This window comes from Stigmatopora argus, chromosome 17 (genome assembly GCF_051989625.1).
Source record: "Stigmatopora argus isolate UIUO_Sarg chromosome 17, RoL_Sarg_1.0, whole genome shotgun sequence".
Lineage (NCBI taxonomy): Eukaryota > Metazoa > Chordata > Actinopteri > Syngnathiformes > Syngnathidae > Stigmatopora > Stigmatopora argus.
The window spans coordinates 6,071,216-6,091,324 of record NC_135403.1 but is presented as its reverse complement, the minus strand read 5'-3'; the positions used below and the strand labels follow the sequence as shown (position 1 = coordinate 6,091,324).

General features: G+C 38.1%; 1 protein-coding gene across 3 annotated transcripts in view; it reads left to right on the top strand.

Annotated features, from left to right (window-relative positions):
- The window catches only part of sema5a (sema domain, seven thrombospondin repeats (type 1 and type 1-like), transmembrane domain (TM) and short cytoplasmic domain, (semaphorin) 5A), a 121,044-nt gene that overhangs the window by 68,920 nt on the left and 32,015 nt on the right, over positions 1-20,109 (top strand). For all 3 annotated transcript variants that reach the window (XR_013305940.1, XM_077624664.1, XM_077624665.1), the window contains 8 exons: positions 9-222; positions 2,287-2,572; positions 4,705-4,840; positions 9,895-10,099; positions 13,240-13,447; positions 14,601-14,718; positions 16,146-16,327; positions 17,165-17,308. Coding sequence is in view for 2 of the 3 variants with exons in the window: in XM_077624664.1 (XP_077480790.1) it covers positions 9-222; positions 2,287-2,572; positions 4,705-4,840; positions 9,895-10,099; positions 13,240-13,447; positions 14,601-14,718; positions 16,146-16,327; positions 17,165-17,308 (1,493 nt within the window). In the remaining variant the exon portion in view is untranslated. The remainder of the gene's footprint in view (positions 1-8; positions 223-2,286; positions 2,573-4,704; positions 4,841-9,894; positions 10,100-13,239; positions 13,448-14,600; positions 14,719-16,145; positions 16,328-17,164; positions 17,309-20,109) is intronic.

Below are 20,109 nucleotides of genomic sequence, written 5' to 3'. Positions count from 1 at the left end.
CCCCTCAGCTGACCAATTTGACCGAGATTCACGATCAGATAAGTGGAATGGCTCGATGTCCTTACAATCCTCTCCATAACTCCACTGCACTCATCACCTCCAATGGCGAGCTCTACGCAGCCACGGCCATGGATTTCTCCGGGCGAGACCCAGCCATCTATCGCAGCCTGGGCGGCCTACCGCCACTTCGTACTGCCCAGTACAACTCCAAGTGGCTTAATGGTAAGCATTTGTATTTGATGTAATAACAAATATTGAAGAGATTACAACTGAGTAAAGTGCCTTTTGAGTTAGACTCACATTTGTGCTTTTTAAAAATAATTTAAAACTCTTTGGTATCAGCAACAAAAGCATTCATTCATTTTCCATACCACTTATTCTCACAAGGGGCGCGGGAGGTGCTGGAGCCTGGAGTGAGGATAAGTGGTGTATGGAAATCGAATCGGAAATTTAGTTTTTTTAACACCCGTTTTACGACCATTGTTACTTTAGTTTCTGTAAAAATGGATAAGTATTCCAATAATTTAACAATTGAAACAAAATAAGTACTTTTTTAGTTTGGGTGAGTCGGGTCTGCACAGATGAGATCAATGGTTGAAGAGCGCATGGAAATAAATCGTGTGCGGTCGATTGGTCGCCGGTCTCTTGGTCGCCGGTCTCTTGGTCGCCGGTCTCTTGGTCGCCGGTCTCTTGGTCGCCGGTCTCTTGGTCGCCGGTCTCTTGGTCGCCGGTCTCTTGGTCGCCGGTCTTTTGGTCGCAGTCTTTTGGTCGCCCCGACCGCGACAACGGGTGACCAAAAGACCGGCGACAAAACAAGGTAAAACAACACTGTCTACGCAGCAATAAAAGCCAACAATGGCCATGAGCAGTTTCACTGAGCCGACGTGTGAGTGTATAAGTGTTTGTATGTACATGAGTTGTCCCCTTAGGAAGGGACGTCAGTCAGTCTTAACAAGTTCTCCAACAAAAAACAATAAAAGTCCAGGAAATTTGGAGCTTTTCTTTAGCCTAATAATTAATAGGGCATTAAGTATGACTAAATAGTAATTCGCAGTTTGTATTTAGGGAATTTGAGCAACGATTTAAATGGTAATTATCACTTACCTTCCGTGCAACCAAAAGACCGGCGACCAATCGACCGTGTACCAAATAAATACCCTCAAATTTACCAAAAATGACTAACCATTTAATTTTCAGAAATGATTTCAGGCCATTTTGCATGTCCTGTCATGATAAATGTATAGCTAATGTTCAAAGACTTTCTGGTGCATATAGCAGTTTGATAGAGGGTAATACTGAATTGATTTTGTGTGAGACATATTAACCCATAAAATTGACTTCTGTCATAATGCAAGGATTTGGACATTTTGTTTTTGTGAAGCCAATCCCCTAACATAGACATAAATCAGGTGGACTTAATGACCATCTATAAGTTGGATCGATAAATTTAAATGAACTGTGTCACTTCATCACAGCATTGAATTTTTTAATCACTTAATAATACATTGAGAAGTGATGTTTTTATGGAAGACTCAGATAAATCAATGAATGCCACAGTGGACAGAGCCTGTCGATTTTTTTAATATTTACTTTAACCACATTTGTTAAATAATTTCATGTTTTTCTATCATTTAACTGGCAGGGTAAAGCTCTAAATCCTTCATTTTTGCAAGAACTTAAAAAAAGGAGCCTCAGAGCTTATTTGAAAGTTTTCAGACAAAGCAGAAGTTACCATGGGAAGTTTTTTTTTGTCGGAGGCATTTGACATCCAAGCTAAATTGGAAAAATAAATTAAAGTCACTAGGTGCTACTATAGTACAACCCTTGGGAAAACAGTTTCTTAATAACTAATTTTATGGTGAGGAGATTTTTTTTCTCCTAGTGCTCCACCCTCTCAAGGTGCTGACGATAAGGTTGAAGTGAAGAGGGAGGTGCTTCTACACTTCCATTTAAAGATGAATTAAATCACTGCCAAGCAGAATAAAGTGCGGTTAAGATCTAATAATGTCATACATAAAAGATGAACGTGGTTGCTGGGGCAGCGTCGCTGGGGTCGCGTGTTTCTGGCAGGGTGAGAACTATTACGCCTCACCTCTTCTGGCCATTTCTCATCTCAACCTTTAAGAATGAAAAATGAGTTTTCCTATTGGAATGCAAAGCCATTAATAACATGGCCTGTAGTTATTAATCCTGATCACCTGCTGTTTGGGCGTGTTGTACAATCATGCTCACTGTGAATGAACCCAAAACATTTATCTAAGAGTTTTTTCTTCACTTCTGCCACAGAACCAAATTTTGTGTCATCCTACGATATCGGAAACTTCACTTACTTCTTCTTTCGGGAGTATGCAGTGGAGCACGACTGCGGTCGCACCGTCTTCTCCCGTGCTGGCCGTGTGTGTAAGAATGACATCGGCGGCCGCTTTCTCCTGGAGGATACTTGGACGACCTTCATGAAGGCCCGGCTCAACTGCTCCCGGCCGGGGGAAATTCCCTTTAACTACAACGAGCTGCAGGGGACTTTCTACTTGCCTGAGCTAGAGCTCCTCTATGGCATCTTTACGACCAATGTGTGAGTTACATAAATAGTGTGTACATAAAAAATGTAAAAAAAAAAAGTCAGAATTGGGTTAACCCCACTGAATTAAGTATATATATATATATATATATATATATATATATATATATATATATATATATATATATATATACATATATGTGTGTGTATATATATATATATATATATATATATATATATATATATGTGTATATATATATATATATGTATATATATACATATATGTATATATATATATACATATATGTATATATGTATCTATATATATATAATATATGTATATGTATGAATAAATATGTATAAATATATATATATATATATATATATATATATATATATATATTTAATGTATTTTTTTAAAAAATTCTTTAAACAACAAGACATTTTTCAATATGACCTTGATTCAAATTCTGATGTTGAATTTTTTTTCCTCCCTGGTCATGCCAGTTACTGCTTTAATTATTGAATTTACATCAAACATGGTAACAGAAAATCAAAGAAAAACAAACCTTGAAAGATTACAAAAAAGTCATAGGGCTCTGAGAACGCTGAGACACAATTAACAATGCGTATGCTAACAAAAAGTAAAGTTATAATTCTAAAGTTGCAGAGTTTACAGTTCTTGATTCGGCACTCAATATGGAGGTGACAACAGCTGTCAGACCTAACTCAGAAAAAGTGTCTTCTAGACTATCAACCTATCAATCATAGTGTACATCCTAATGGATGGGAATTGTGAAAGACTTGTGTGTTGTCCCATAAGAAATTAATGCGTGGTTAAATGACCATTTAAGCCTACCGTATTTTCACGACTATACGGCGCATCGTATTTTTAGTCGCACTGTCAATAACGAGTGCTATTTCTGTATTTTACACACACAAAGGACGCACCGTTTTTATAGACTAAGCCAGGCATGGCAAAACATACACCAGCTTAAACATACACGCTACACCCACACGCTAAAAACGCGTTTTTAAAAAGGCAACGGAAGCAAAACTGAGTTCGGTTGTACTTTATTTAGCCATTTTACAATGTACTCATGTCATCATCACCCACAAATCCATCAAAGTCCTCATTTTCTGTGTCCGAATTGAACAATTGTCCAAATGAGTCATCGAAAACGCTGAGTTTTATACATTTGTCCAGGCGGCCACAATCCATTCGCAAATAGTAGCTAGCATAACTATTCCAACGCTGCTTTCCATGCTTCGTAAAGCTGCGTTGATGTCGATGTATACAGGCCACAATCCATTGGGTGTATTGACAAAAGAACTACATATCCTAGCAGTCACTGCGCAGTACTTTTTCTACGGGGAAAATAGTAGAGTCGGGGCTGCTTGCTGTAGTTGTGAGAGCTGTAGAGGATGGTGTACCCCATCGACTGATTTATTTTATTTTATTGTGATAACAATTTTAGTATTGGTCCATATATAAAGCGCACTGGATTATAAGGCGCCATGTGTATTTTGGAGAAAATTTAAGACTTTTGTGCGCCTTATAGTTGTGAAAATACGGTAATTCACCACATTGTGAGACCACCCCACCGGAGTCCGGGTAAAAGGCAGACTACAGCCTAAACTGGTTGTCAGTCACAGACAACCATTGGCACTCACAACCACATCACCACTTAATGGGAATTAATCCCACGTTGAGCACTCCATCGTCAGGCGAATGAACCAGAAATGATATTTTGAGAGGTACCAGAAATGATCTCCCTTCAGGTTCAAACTTTATTAAACAGCCACATGAGATTTAAATTGAAATTTGAGAGTAGAATGAAAACTGTCCTCTTAATCTCTTCTTCCACTCTAGCGGAACGGCATTTGGACATGTTATAAGTGACAGCTTGAAAATTCGAAGCTGTAATTCACAAAAGAGATGCGCACAGTTAATCAGACCAGCCGAACAGTTTAATTGTCTCCTCTTGAATTTACGAGGTCATATTGGCCATCACTTAGAATAGGATCTGTTTTTAATGTGTATTACTTGCACAATGCAATACTAAACAAAGAGTTGCAAATCAGTTTGTAGATTTGTGTTCTCTAACACATGTATTCCTATCTTTCATCCCATCTTTCCTCCCTTTCACCCTTTCTTCCCGTACTTTTCTCTCCCTGCCTTTCAGAAATAGTATTGCTGCATCTGCTGTGTGTGCCTTCAATCTTAGTGCCATATCACAGGTCTTCAACGGACCCTTCAAGTACCAGGAAAATTCCCGCTCAGCATGGCTACCCTTTCCTAACCCCAACCCTGACTTTCAGGTAAATTCAATTCATACATGTCATGTTAAAGTGCATAGAAACAAAGTGATCCGTAAACAAAGGCTGCCACAATTTGTTGAATAATCAATGGGCAAATGAATTGCAAACTATTTTTAACATTGTTGACATCGCTATTGGCTTTTTTTGAGACTCATTAGAAATGATTGCTTATTATTTTGTTTAATTCATTCATAATTATTTACTTGGTAAACAAAAAGGGGAAAAACATTTTTTTAATTAAAATGAAAACAAGAATTATTTCTTTTATATCATTTTTCGCACGTTCCAGCGGCTGAGTGTGAGGGTCGTGGGCTCGAATCCAGCTCGGTCCACCTGTGTGGAGTTTGCATGTTCTTCCTGCGCCTGCGTGGGTTTTCTCCGGGTACTCCGTTTTCCCTCCCACATTCAAAGACATATAGGCTGATTGGACACTCTAAATTGGCCCTAGATATGTGAGCGTGCTCTGTGATTGGCTGGCCACCAATTCAACGTGTCTCCCGCCTCTGGCCTGAAGTCAGCTGGGATAGGCTCCAGCACCACCCGCAACCCAAGTGAGGATAAAGCATTTCAGAAAATGAGATGAGATCATTTTTTGCCCTATATATGTATTTTTTTTAAACAAAAAACATTTTTTTCATTGTTTTTGTTGGCTTAAAAATCAAACATCAATTACAAAAAGGTGACATTTGTTTTTATTGCACACTTTTAAAATGTTAGATTGCATTAAACATTCTGACTTCAACTCAAATTTACTACTTTTTTTTTTTAAATATAAACACAAAACATAATAAATACCCAAATTGTTGTTGGATTTTAAAACCAAGTCAGTGCACAAGATTTACTTTAATCGGTCACACAAAATGGTGTTGTGGGCTAAATCTGGCCCACGTGCCTTGAGTGTGACACCTGTATTCCTACGTAATGCTCTCTTTTATAAACTCAGTGGTGCGCTTCACATTTTGCACCATCATTCATGAAAAATGTCTCCCAGCTTCTTTCTGGACTCCCATTAACCGGCTGTGTTCTACACAAGCAGCACTAAGGCACTTTATCCTCGTGACTGATTATTCCAAGGGGTTGGTGAATGTTTTATTAGCAGAAGTGGCTCTTGCGGGTAGAGATTAACAGATAATCCTCGCCACTCTCCATTGAGGATTGAAATCCCTTCAACGCCTTGCTGCTACTCAATCAGAACCTCTTCTTACTCACTACGTGCTCCATTTTGCACATTTCCTGCGAGGAGAAGCAGTCCCATGATAAAAAATTTTTAAAAAAAACACTACATTCAAGGACTCCGGGACCTGGAAAGACACTCAGTGTAGTCACATTTTCAAGTGTCCAAACAAACTATTTGATTGAAAGTCATTTCCCTTCTAGCAACCCAATTTTCATTCTGCTCAAGACTGGAAACATTTTACACCCCAGAGAGAAACGTTTAAAAGTTTCTCCTGCATTTCTATCTCTGTCCCCCCCCTCAATTGTGTCCACAAAAGCTGCTACTCGCCACTGGACCAACACGCAGTTTATCTCAGTTTCAGTGACATCTTCATCAATTTGTCAATGCTGCGGAATTAGATTTATGAGCGCAGAATTTATGGTCTGTCTATTTTATTACTCCTCTTTGTGCACGTTCAGTTACACACGTCTTTAAAACCAATCTTTAAAACCAAACTTTTTTTGCATGAAAATATCAGGAGAGATAATTAAGAGTCTGTGAAATCAATATTCAGCTCACATACTCTGATCATTGAGTTGGAGCCTAACAACCTATTGATCTGCTGAGAAAATCCTCTAGTCTGTCTATTGACTGTACGTTGATCTCAGGATTTTGTATTTGAGTCACTAATTCCATCTGTGCTTGAATGGATTTTTTTTTTAAATTCAAAATGGCATGTATTTTTAGTGTCCTCAGTCTCCCGTTAATCAGTACTACTTTTTTCACTTTGGTTTGGAAAATAATAATGTTACCGTTAAAAAACACTGCATTTTTCTACCAATTGGTGGGGACTTGGAAAGCACACAAGCTTTATTGTTAATTTTCTCAGTGTGGGAAATTCTCTTTGGAATACTGAACTTTCATCAGTTAACAGAGGAATCCAAATACTCTCTCTGGTATATTATAAATGAAATCTCAAGCTTTAACCTTGTCCTCAAATGTGTTTTAAGAATATATTGAAAGATAAATGGGATGTTAGAAAATGTTCTAAAATATTGAATCTTTTTTTTAACACGACGGTGTCATTTGAAGTCGGGAAACATCTAAATGTCTGTTTGTCAGAAAAGAAAATATATTCTTAAACTTCCAATGAGTTAATCTTAACATGTACACACGAGCATTTTGTTAGTGGGACAGTAAAAAAAAAACATTTGCTAATTGCTTCAGGTACAGATAGATTAGCTTGATTGTGACGTCTCTTATTGTAGTTTCACTTATTGCGCTAATTTAGAAGTTCAATCAGGGTCAATAAAGACATAGGTGAAGGCATACTGTTACGTCCACGGGAGACGTCGAGGCGAGGTAGGAGGGATTAGGACCCAGTCGTGGGGAAGCAGGTGAGGACGAGGCAATTTGTGCTCATAACAACAACTTAAATAACTTAAGAGGGACCTTACAAAACAACAAGGACTTGTGAAACTAAACACGAAACCAAATCGGACTAAGGAGAACGCGTGGAATCGAGGAGCAAGCCTGGTAGGGAATCTACGCAGACGATCCGAATATGACACTAACCTCAGTGGTGTTTAAATACACAACTCGGAGACTAATTACGAATCACGCGCAGCTGCGCGAACACAACGGCAGGGCAGGAGGGACAAACGAGAGTGGGAAAAACAGCAGCAGGCTGCTCCTGACACAGTGTTATATCAAACCTATCTGCTGACATCTCCAAATTACACTCATTAATCATTGAAGAGTCTGAGATATTATATATTAAGTGAGAGTTAAAATCAGATCACAAGATTTTTCTCGATGTAAATACACCACTAAATATTGAGTAACTCCGAAGTAAATTGATCCATTTTTGCAAGGGGTAAAACCTGAGAAAATCAGCTCAAACCGATGAAATGACTTCAATTTCAAAGCCGTTTTCATATTCCTACCCAAATTTCACTGCTATTCAAATAGGTCACGCTCTTGCTGAAAAGCCAAGCTCTTGTGTAGACATCACTTTTCCCAATGCCATTACTCAACGGCTCTTGCAATCTTAGCAAAGGACAAAAGGTGAGATTGGCACACTCAGCCAAATGATGGTTCTGTCCCTCAACTGTACTGAACAGACAGACTCACACATCCGTCTCTGTGTATACACGCTCAAAGTTATCATTCGTGTGCCTTGTCACCATGGTAGATATGTAATCAAAAAGATTTCCATGTGCACGAGGCCAATCTCTCTAGGCGATCTTCACCGTCGTGAGACGCTATAATACAAAACATGCTCATACCGTGTTTCTTAGCTAGGAGAAAAATAATAAGAGCAGGGACGCATACGAAGGCTTTCTGCTGTCCCTTACGACTCCCATTTCCCGTCTGCTGAAGTGGTGAGGGTGATGATCCATTGCCCATCACTGCAAAAGCCTCCATGATGCTCATCTGTCAGTCCATGCAAGGCCAGGAATTGATCCGAATAAAGCGCCTGTGCTGTTGTTACTGTAGCTATTCGTTTAGAACTAATGGCCACATGATGTTCGAACCCGGTTAACGGTGTCCAAGTAGGGTTAAGCCTGAAGCAACGCACACTTCATTATATGACTGCCTATTGAAGCGGAATTTCCAGAAATATCTCCATAACATCAAGTACACTATGCACGTACATTTTCATCGGTAGCGATATAAAAATCCCATAACGTTGATGGATATTTGTAATAAATGAATTCTGCACAAGAGATGTGAAACATTACAAGCGTTAAAAACGGCTCACGGTAACAATGCAGGTGCAAACTATACAAAAAGGCATTTAAATATACCTTCAAATCTTTTTTCAATTTTTACACTGAAATGGCTTAGTCATATACGTAATATCAGTGGCGGTCCGTGCATTTTCTCGTAGCGCGTTCAACGGGTAAAATCCACTTCCTAGCAGCATTTAATGATTAAATACAAATACTGGAGCTTTTCAGACATTACAACCGGGCCGGGGGGTGATTTTCCCGGGAAAAGACAGCGATAGACGTCAATGGCGAAATGGCAAAAATTGCACTAAAATGGGGTAAAATACACTTCCTAGCAGCATTTAGTGATTAAATACAAACACTGGAGCTTTTCAGATATCAGAACCGGGCCCACAATTGAAATATTTAAGAATAAAGCCATATTTAATCACCAAAAATCGTTTTTAACTGTACACTATCCATCCTCCTTTTTTTCTTCCTTTTCTATCGCCATCGAAGCTAATGCTGAAAGCTGAGCCTGTCCTGTCGTATTTCTGGCATCGTCTGTCTTGAAAATGGCTTTAAATTTGCTTGTGCAGCTAGCTCCAAATACAGTTTGGTAGCTCTGGCTAATCACTAGCCAATCATAGTTGGTGAAAGTGATAACGATAACCCTATGCCTGCGAGAAGGCAATGACGTATCCCTACGCCTGCGAGAAGGCCTTGGTGTCACCAAATTGAATTCTGATTGGTTAAAGCAACAGTCTTATCAATACTTGTTTAATGCAGCAGAGCCTGCAGAACTGATTGTGAAGGCCTTGAGGCAGATTTCTGACCCTGGAAAAAAATAATGGATTAAATGTGATTGGTTAAATGCTTCAATATGAAAACACATCTGGAAGCAGTGCAACCAGGGGGGAAAGCAATGAAAGGAAGCTAACAGACAATTTGGAATTATTTAATAAGTATTGATGGACAAAATATAATATATGATTCAGATATTTCTTAGGCCAGCAGAGAAGGCCGTGAAGGCCCTGACGGCCCACCACTGCGTAATATGTATCAATTAGTACACTCAACAGTAGGAACAAATGACATTTATAAATAACCTATAGCATAACACCAATCTGTCGAAAGTACCATGCTTGGCTAATTTCCATTTTCCATAATGCTTAACTCCACAGTGCGGCACCATTGAATCGGGCTCCTACGTGAACCTGACGCAGAGAAACTTGCAAGATGCCCAGAAGTTTTTACTAATGCACGAAGTGGTCCAACCTGTGGTTACCGTGCCCTACTTCATGGAGGACAACATTCGCTTCAGCCACGTAGCAGTGGATGTGGTGCAGGGCAAAGACATGCTCTTTCATATCATCTATTTAGCCACTGGTAGGTTCACCACTTTGCATGTTGGTGTATTTTAAATGATTGCATCCTTCTCTAAGTGTTAAGGCCTGGATTTATTCACTCAATTGATTTTGATTGATAAGTGATAGGTTCACCATATAGGTACCTTTCAACAAAAGAGGCATCTGAACTTATATCCGAATTTCTTGCAAAAAGAGAATCGATCCAGACGAGTCTCCGGTCAAGATCATTCTGATGACTCGAAGGTCTGTCGAATCTTCCCAAGAGAGTTTTGATGTGAACCATCTTGAGAAGCCGATGCTTCCCAAAACAATCCACAGTTCCCAAGAGCGCTTGTTGTGAACCATCTTCAGAAGCCGATGCTTCCCAAAATAATCCACAGTTTGATGTGAACCATCTTGATGCTTCCCAAAACAATTTACCGTTCTCTTGATGTGAACCATAGTCTCGAGAAGTCCAGGCGCAAAAGGGGAGTGACCTCCAAAGTTGTTTTGGTCAACTTTGGAGCGAGCATTTCTCTTGCAAGAGATGTATTAAAATGCCTTTTATTAATGTCAATAAGCTTCATTGCAAGCACATATATATAATGATTATATTTCAAGCAAATTTATAATAATGATAAATCTAACAATGAGCATTTGACTGGGCGGCCCGGCGGCTGAGTGGTTAGTGTGTCGGCTTCACAGTGGGAGACCTGGGTTCAAATGCAGATCGGTCCACCTGTATGGAGATTGTTCTCCCTGGGCCTGCATGGGTTTTCTCCGGGTACTCCTCCCAGATTCCAAAAACATGCCTGGTAGGCTGATTGGACACTCTAAATTGCCCCAAGGTATGAGTGTGAGCGTGAATGGTTGTTTGTCTCCTTGTGCCCGGCGATCGGCTGGCCACGCCTCTGGCCCGAAGTCAGCTGGGATAGGCTCTAGCACCCCCCATGACCCTGGTGAGGATAAAGCGGTTCAGAAAATGAGATGAGATGAGCACTTGAATTGGATTGTCCACCGTTAGCTGTACCAATGTTATAAATGAAGTCCCGCATACTAAAGTCTTGTTCCATCTCAGCACTACAATCCTACATTGTATTGCAGCAACCATGACAGTATTTTGTGCCAAGATTAAAAAAGAACACAATGGAAGGGAAAAAACGTGCGTCATTAATGATTATAAAGAGATCTCACACATAATTTCAGTCTCATTGTGTTATCACAAGCAATCAGCACATTGTTTGATCCCCGTGGTGTGACAATATGCTTTGACTGCCTGAGTTAAGTGTAGAAATGTTATCTGCGTGATACACGTACTCGGTAGGTGTCTGCTCTCTGGTCTGGAGTAATTAGTTGTATGTGCTATAGTATGGTAAACAGATTAAATGTAGGAAACTCAACTTTAAACAGCTTCATAGACTGTTGACTTTTAATAATATTCTACAAAATTAAATTAATCCAAAAAACATGATTTTGGATCTTGGAGAAGTACAAAATAAGAGCATAAGAGGTACATGAAAATTGGATCCAAACCTTCAATCTCATTATTTAAAGCAGATATTCTCCCCATTAGTTCCCCCATCAAGTCAATTCATATGGTCTGCACCTAGTAATTACTTTTTTCTCTTTACCCAAGGGTAAATATCAAAAAAAAAAAAAAGTTTTTTCAAGTGTTTCCTATGGGAGAAATAAAAAAAACACTCTTAATTTCATCTCTTGGGAGCAAAGCTCGCTTCAATGGAAAGTAGGGAGTTTATTTGCATTGTATTTGTACTCTCTTCATTATGAGTTGACTTCTTAAAGAAAATATTGTCTATTTTAGAAGGGTGTGTTGAGTGCACATTGTGCTTAACAGGAATTCACCTCCACAAAGCAGTACTTTGTTTTGTGCACTTTTGTGTCATCTTGTCACAATTTTTGTTTTCGTTTAAACACACTTTAAAAGCAATTATACTGTTTCAAGTGTTTTGTTACGTACGGTATATTGTGTGACTCAAGTCTGCATAGTTTGGGCTTGATCTTTGGTCATAGCGCTTTTTTTTCAAACGATAATTAGATTCTATGTTTTTATGATTCCATAAAAGCCTTTATTAACATTATTTTCTAGAGTTTTAGTAGCCAAACTGGTTGTTCTATCGACCTTGGTTTAATAGAAATGACTGCAAACAAGGTTTTGTAAGGCAATTCAGCTTTAATTTTACCAGCAATTGTTTTGGGTATTGTTTATCTTGTACCTCATTATTTTGACCAAAATTATTTTTAAAATTATCTCTTTTTTTTACTAATTAATTGACTTGTAATCCTAAAAAAGTAAAACTCAATAACAACTAAATGTTGTTGTGGTTAATTAGGACACTTGATTACTTTATTGATTATTTAATTTCATTCATTCATTTTCCATACCGCTTATCCTCACAAGTGTCACGGGGGGTGCTGGATCCTATTCCAGCCAACTACGGGAACAAGGCTAATCAGTTATTCAGAGCACTATAGATACTATGAACAATATAGGGTACCTTGTTTACCAAACTTTCAATCTCATTAGAAAAAAAGGTAAGAATATTTTTCTAAGGTTCCATTCAATTTTCATTTCATTCTAAGGACACCTCTGAAAAACTTAACATACTCTAGAGCACGTGTCAAAGTGGCGGCCCGGGGGCCAAATCTGGCCCGCTGTATCATTTTGTGTGGCCCGGGAAAGTAAATCATGAGTGCCGACTTTCTGTTTTAGGATCAAATTAAAATGAAGAGTATAGATGTATATTAAATTTCCTGATTTTCCCCCTTTTAAATCAATAATTGTCATTTTTTAATCCATTTTTTTCTGTGTTTTTAGTTCAAAAATCATTTTGTGAAATCTAAAAATATAGTTAAAAAAAGCTAAAATAAACATTGTTTTAGATCTATAAAAACTGAATATTCAGGGCTTTTAATCCAGTTCTTTTAATCCATTTAAAAAAAATCTAAATATATCTAAAATGGTCCGGCCCACATGAGATCTGGTCATCATGAATGTGGCCCGCCAACCAAACTGGGTTTGACACCCCTACTCTAGAAGAAGAGAGCACGCCTTGTCAATATGGAAACTAAACCTATGTCACCCTTTGTCGTCAATGGTTATCTATTTAAGAACATTTTTTGTTTTTCTCTTGGTGACTAAAAAAAACTTCCTCTCTCTAGATTACGGCACTATTCGAAAAGTACTCTCCCCTCTGAACCGGTCCACGGGAAGCTGCTTATTGGAAGAGATCGAATTGTTCCCAACCAGAAAGAGACAGCCCATTCGCAGTCTCCTGATCCTGCACAGCCGAAGCGAACTCTATGTGGGTGTTCGAGACCAAGTCATCAAGATTCCCCTGAAGAGGTGCAGCTACCACAAGAACAGAGAGTGAGTACATGTGCAAGCAAACATCATTTGTCTCCATGGAAAGCATCCAAAGTGCATATGTGCACTCCTCTGAGAGTTCATCTTCTGTAGGAGGCTCATCTGTGAGGGCCAAATCCGTGTAGGTCATCTTAGCTAAGACCTGAAAAAATAAAAATCAGCTTTCATGAGGTGTTATTCGTCCATGGATATCCAGTTTTACTACCTTTGTCCTTAATTGGCATCCACACAGTTGTGTGTAGTTCTCAGTGAATCACAACAGCTTCTTTTTCAGGCTCACAATAGCCTGTTTTTCTGGGAAATAAGTGTCATATTTGTGATGTGCAGCTAGTCTTACTGCCTTTTTATCATGTTTCTTTGTTGTCAGGGGAAATGCCATTTGGCATGCTGTGCAACAGTATTCAGTCCTGCGCGTAAAATCAATCTCTCATTTTAAAACTCTTTTGTCTGAAATATTTCCTTTACTTGCATGACTTTGTTTTAAAGAGAAATTTTAGAAGAAGCCTTAAATATTCAGTTTTGAAAATTATTTTTGCATTCAATTCTTTTGTCCTTGAACTAAAACTGAAAAAGTGGAAGCCGTTATATCTGTAAATGTTGACCGTTTCTCAAGATTTGTATTCTTTGTGGTCAAATTTGCAATTTTTGTCTGGTCTCTGTTGATTTTGAAAGTCACTGTAAGGGACATGTGTCAAAATGGCGGCCCGGGGGCCAAATCTGGCCCGCCGCATAATTTTGTGTGGCCCGGGAAAGTAAATCATGAGTGCCGACTTTCTGTTTTAGGATCAAATTAAAATGAAGAGTATAGATGTATATTAAATTTCCTGATTTTCCCCCTTTTAAATCAATAATTTCAATTTTTTAATCCATTTTTTCAGTGTTTTTAGTTCAAAAATCATTTTGTAAAATCTAAAAAATATATTTAAAAAAAAAAGCTAAAATAAACATTGTTTGAGATCTATAAAAAACTGAATATTTAGGACTTTTAATCCAGTTCTTTTAATCCATTTATAAAAAGTCTGTCTAACTTTATCTAAAATGGTCCGGCCCACATGAAATCGAGTTGACGTTAACGCGGCCCGCGAACCAACCCGAGTCTGACACCCCTGCTGTAAGGGGTCACAAGGTCTTTAAATGAAATCTTTTCCATCACCAGAGCATGTGTAGGGGCTCGAGACCCTTATTGCGGTTGGGATCTGCTGTTGAAGAAGTGCACTACCCTAGAAGAAAGTGCCAGAATGAGCGAATGGGAGCAGAGCATTACAAAGTGCCCTGTGAGTACCCATCAAAATTTTTACTATTGTTTTGCTGTTTGAAAAAGTCATTATCAAATCTCCACTGGAATCCAAAATTAACATTCAGACTCTTGTTGCTCTGAATTTACTTGATTTAGCTGAGCTGCGTGTCTGTCTCCCTTGGGCATTTTTTTATTTCTAGATGTTTCTCTATTTTACCAACTCTTCCTTTTAGGGATCTATTTTATATCAGGTCAGCTCTGTCCCTTTAAAAAATATATACAGCGTGTCAATGTTAACATTCGTGGAGTCTTCGAGGTATTGTGGTTCCTTTTCCATTGCAGATTCATCGCAAGTCTTCCGGCAAGAAAACAAATATCATGTACACAATCTGGCATGTTTATTATAACCAACAAACCAGCTGGTAGTTGTACAACAGCCGGGCAGCCCCTTGATACACTTCCTCATGGCCCCCATGCATAGAAAATGAGGGCATTATGCATAAAACCTGTGGCACATTTTTATTCCTTAGCATGGAAATAAGTCACTTCAATGAAGGTTTATTCCGCAAGTATTGTTAAAATAATCAGTATGCACATACAGCTGCTCTTAATGCTAAAAGTGGATTAATATACATACAGGTTTGAGCCACATCTGCTTAAACCAAGTAGGATAAATTCGATATTATATGTATATATAAGATTTGTATGGTATAATGCAAGCAAATTTGTTACATGAGCTGAAAATGCTTTGCTTATATTTGCAGTCAGATTAAAAATGATAACACTAATATAATTAAATACACTGACAAGCTTTGCATTTCGAACCCAGGTGCTTAATCCACATTTTAATAACATGTCACAATCAATCAATGCTAAGTATATGCAAATCCAGAGATCCCGATAATGCTGTGTATTAACGTGTAGATGTTTTAAATATCCATTGCTAGTAAGAAGTCTTGAACTTTTAGGCTGTAAACAGGCAAGGCATGTTTTTTGCAGTGTTATTTCTCGTTATTCGCCCAGGGACAAGCAAATAGAATTATTCAGAACCACAAGTGAGCATCCATATTTTAGTAAAAATGTTATGTGCACGTGGAAGTGGTGTCAACATGGCTTATGTCAGCTTCCCTTCAAAGCAGAGTCATTCGTACTCCCTCTAATAAAGCGACCTTCCAGATTTGTTTCTTGGTTCTATTATACTTTTTTTCCCTCACATTTCTGTGTCCAATTCTTGCGTTTGCAACTATAATCAAATTCTAAGGGCTTTTTTATATTCCGCACACCTTTTCGAGGTGAGCGCATATTTGCCTGCCAACACCTAATTGGTGATGCCACTGATGGTTTGTACTTGTTTGTGCATTGATTTGAAGGATTCCTGGCAAGCAATATATTTCCAAGGACTTCCTTGGACGAGCATTGTGGTTTCTGTTGAATTGTGATCGAATTGTTTTTCTATGCTAACAGGTCCGTAATGTGACAGTTGATGGAGGTTTTGGTGCTTGGTCGGCGTGGTCCGCTTGCAGTCACAATGACGGTGGCAGCGTGGGTTCCTGCTTATGTCGGACACGGGCGTGTGATAGCCCCATCCCACAGTGTGGTGGTCAGAAGTGTCATGGGATCAGCGTTGAGGTCGCAAACTGTTCCAGGTGATTTTTGCCTACAACGCATTTACTCAAGTGTAAATCTCAAAAACTGAGAAATGGTGTTTGTGCGTTGCGACAGAAATGCTCACATCAATTTGACTTTTGTGTAATGTGTGTAAAAAAAGTTGTTGTTTTTTCAGAAGCCAACTAATTTCATGTTTTTTTCCCAACTTTTCAAGTGTTTTGACCTGCTGACAATTCAAAAATATATTTCTATGAAAAAGAGGTTGTTTTCTCTTTACTATATAATTCTCCGTGACCGGACGTTTCGTCGAAGGACGTTTGGTCAACCGGACATTTGGTCGACCGGACGTTTGGTCGAAAGACGTTTGGTCGAACGGACATTTGGTTCGCTCGCTGTCAAATTATGACAGAGTTTACTGTTGATATTTTGATATTAGATATTTAGATATTAAACTCTCTCTCATGATTATAATTTTGAGAGCTGGTTTCAACAGTAACAACCCGGCGACCAAATGTCTGTTCTACCAAACGTTCGTTTTACCAAATGTCTGTTCTACCAAACGTTCGTTTTACCAAACGTTCGTTTTACCAAACGTCCCTTCTACCAAACGTCCGGTCGACCGAACGTCCGGTCGACCAAACGTCCGAGTACCATAATTCTCTCATTTGTGAATATAAATGAAAGAGTCATAGATCTGTGTGTCGGCATAAAAACTTAATTTAGGTAAAAATGTAGTCATTCTGCTTCACTCTTGGATGTTTAATAAATTCCAATATATTTTTGGTCGAAATTGAGTCTAAGTATAAAAATGGGGGAAGGGTATTGCATAAACATCTGTTAACTAATTGCCCATCTTTCTCTTTGTGTCTCCATAGAAACGGAGCTTGGACTCCTTGGACTTCTTGGTCTCCGTGCAGTACCAGCTGTGGTATTGGCTTCCAGGTTCGTCAGCGCTCCTGTAGCAACCCAACCCCTCGCCACGGCGGCCGAGTGTGTGTGGGTCAGAACCGCGAGGAGAGGTATGTTGATTGCCATTTGTTGAGTATATTAAAGTTAGCCATGGACATTGGTTACTTGCCCCATTAATTGTGTGCCATGAACTGATTAATTCCGAAATAATTTATTCTTGTCTGAATTTGGTGGTGATAAAGTCAAACTTCAGTCTTGAAAAAGAATGGGTCATCTTATAATCAGGGTCGTCTTATCTTCGAGCCAATTAGGTAGTTGCAAACTATGAAAAACGTGCAAGTTATGTCTGGAAAATACTGTAATTTGTACAATTTTAATTGTAATGCCATAGTTAAATAACAATAATTTAACGCATTGCTGCCACTGAGAGCGAACGCGTACTGAGTTAATGAGCAGTTAAAAGAAACTGCAAGGTTAATTGCAACTAATTGCATACTGTAAAATAATGGATACTAAAATTCTAAAGTAGTATTTAGCATACTTTAATATTAAATATTGTCATATTAGTGAAACATTAACATTACTATATATATTTGGACTTAGCATACTTTAATAATAAATATTGTCATATTAGTGAAATATTAACATTACTATATGTATTTAGACTTGGCATACTTTAATATTAAATATTGTCATATTAGTGAAATATTAACATTACTATATATATTTAGACTTAGCATACTTTAATATTAAATATTGTCATATTAGTGAAATATTAACATTACTATATATATTTAGATTTAGCATACTTTAATATTAAATATTGTCATATTAGTGAAATATTAACATTACTATATATATTTAGACTATCTCACAAAAGTAACATTTACTATTTATTGGTTATTTTCTCTTTTGCAGTAAGAAAACAACCATTACTGGATGAATTAATTCCTTATGATATTGACCCTAATGTGCTTTGATTCATACAGTATCTCAGAAATACCACATGCAATGATTTTTTCCTTCAAAGTAACACATTTGTACTCCCTATTAAAACCATGAACATGGAGGTGAAAATTGTGAATCAGGGTGCAGCTTACACGCAAGAAATTGTAAAATTAAATGTTTTTAAGGGAATTTTTACGCTTATATGGGAGTAAATATAGTATATACCACACTATTGAATGAACATACAAGATGGACACATAATCAAGTAAATAATATGGGTAAAAGCAATACAAAGAGAACATTCTTCATACGTTGAATTTTGGACGTTTGAGAACATTTATTAGGCCGTTCCAAAATGCATATTATTAATAACGTCTGTTTACTCTTCATTCACCTACAACCTGGCCTCTTCTATTCCACGAATAGCCTTGAGCGAGACACACATGGTGACTGACGAGCTTGGTATCACATGACCTAACAAAGACAGTAGAAGGCCAAAGGCAGGTTCCGCCGCCCACCTCTGTGCTTGTTTCAAGTCCCATTGGTTTATTTTCATCCTTCCACTCTCAGTATACAACACTTTGAGCCAGTGGTATACTGTCTGTTAATGTGTGCACATGCAGTCTTTGTGCATATGCTGCGCAGCGAGGCAGCGTACTGACGCGAAAAGAAAAAGTAGACATTTCATTAAGAGTCCACACAGCAACTCTAGACCGCCGTAACTCGCACAGACTGCAAAATATTTGTCTTTCAACTCACATTTTTTGAGATGCAGACAGGTTTGTCGTAATTTTTCCTGAGTGTTCATACTAATGCGGCAGGTAAATGCCCGCATTCATTAAAATTTTGGTCATTCTTCCGAGTAACTCTTAAGTGGCAGGGTTAAAGGGGCATTAAATGGATGGACAGTTGTTTCTTTTTCCTTTTTGTTTTTTTAACAAGTACAATTAAAGTTTTAAAGCGGCTCAAGCTGTTTTCTATGGGGTGTAAAGAAAAGTTTGGGGGTTGATTCAAATGTGTTTATGTAAATTAAAAACCTGCTAATCTATGTTGGATGTCGCTCTCCTTCACACTTTCCTACTCCAAGTCCCAGTTGAAGCATGCAGATTAGTATTAGTAAATATGAAAAAAGACGACCGCTGCAAGGATTATTTCCTCCATTAAGAATCTTCAAGAAGATGGCTTTTGATATTCAATGGAAAGCAGTGTGTTTTGGGAATGGTACAATAGGAAGGGTCCTGTCTAAGCACGGAAAGCAGTTTTATTGCCCTTCAAAAGAAGTCGAGCCAAAAACACAACAAAACAGTGATTAAAGCATTAGCATCGTATGTAGGAAAGTTGGGAATATGGCTCAAATAATTCTGACAATGTCATTTAAGGACTTGAAGTGCCATTATACTTGCCTGTAAAATGTTATAATTCAAGACTTGTTTCCATGACATTACACAGTAGTCGTGTCAAGAATTATATTAGAAGTAAAAGTACTAATAGTTGTACAATACAGTATTTGAAGCATGTCTTCACCATATGCTCAATATATGCCGTCTTATTTTTGCATGAGTGGTAATGTTTTCGTTAAATTTGTTCGATTGTCTGGCTATTTATTAGTTTGGTGGTGAGGCATCTTTGCTTTCACGTTTCAGTATCCGCTTGTAGTTCAGCAAAGCTAAAGGTTTTTAAGGACTTTGATTCATTCACCAACCAAGGCTAAAGGCATTCTCTAAGAATCACTTGGCAATTGTGTTACTTCAGAAAAGAAAAAGCTCATTTTGTTATTTCATTTGCTTCTTTTCAATAAGAAAATGAAGGCTTTGCAAAGACATGACATTGAAATTTAAAGATCAAATCTGATTTGGCAAGAGTGCATATTTTCATCTCCATGATTGCCTGCCTGACTTTTGCGCAAGAAGTATACTTTCACTTCCTAGTTCCTATTCAGTATTTTTTTTTGGGGGGGGGGGGT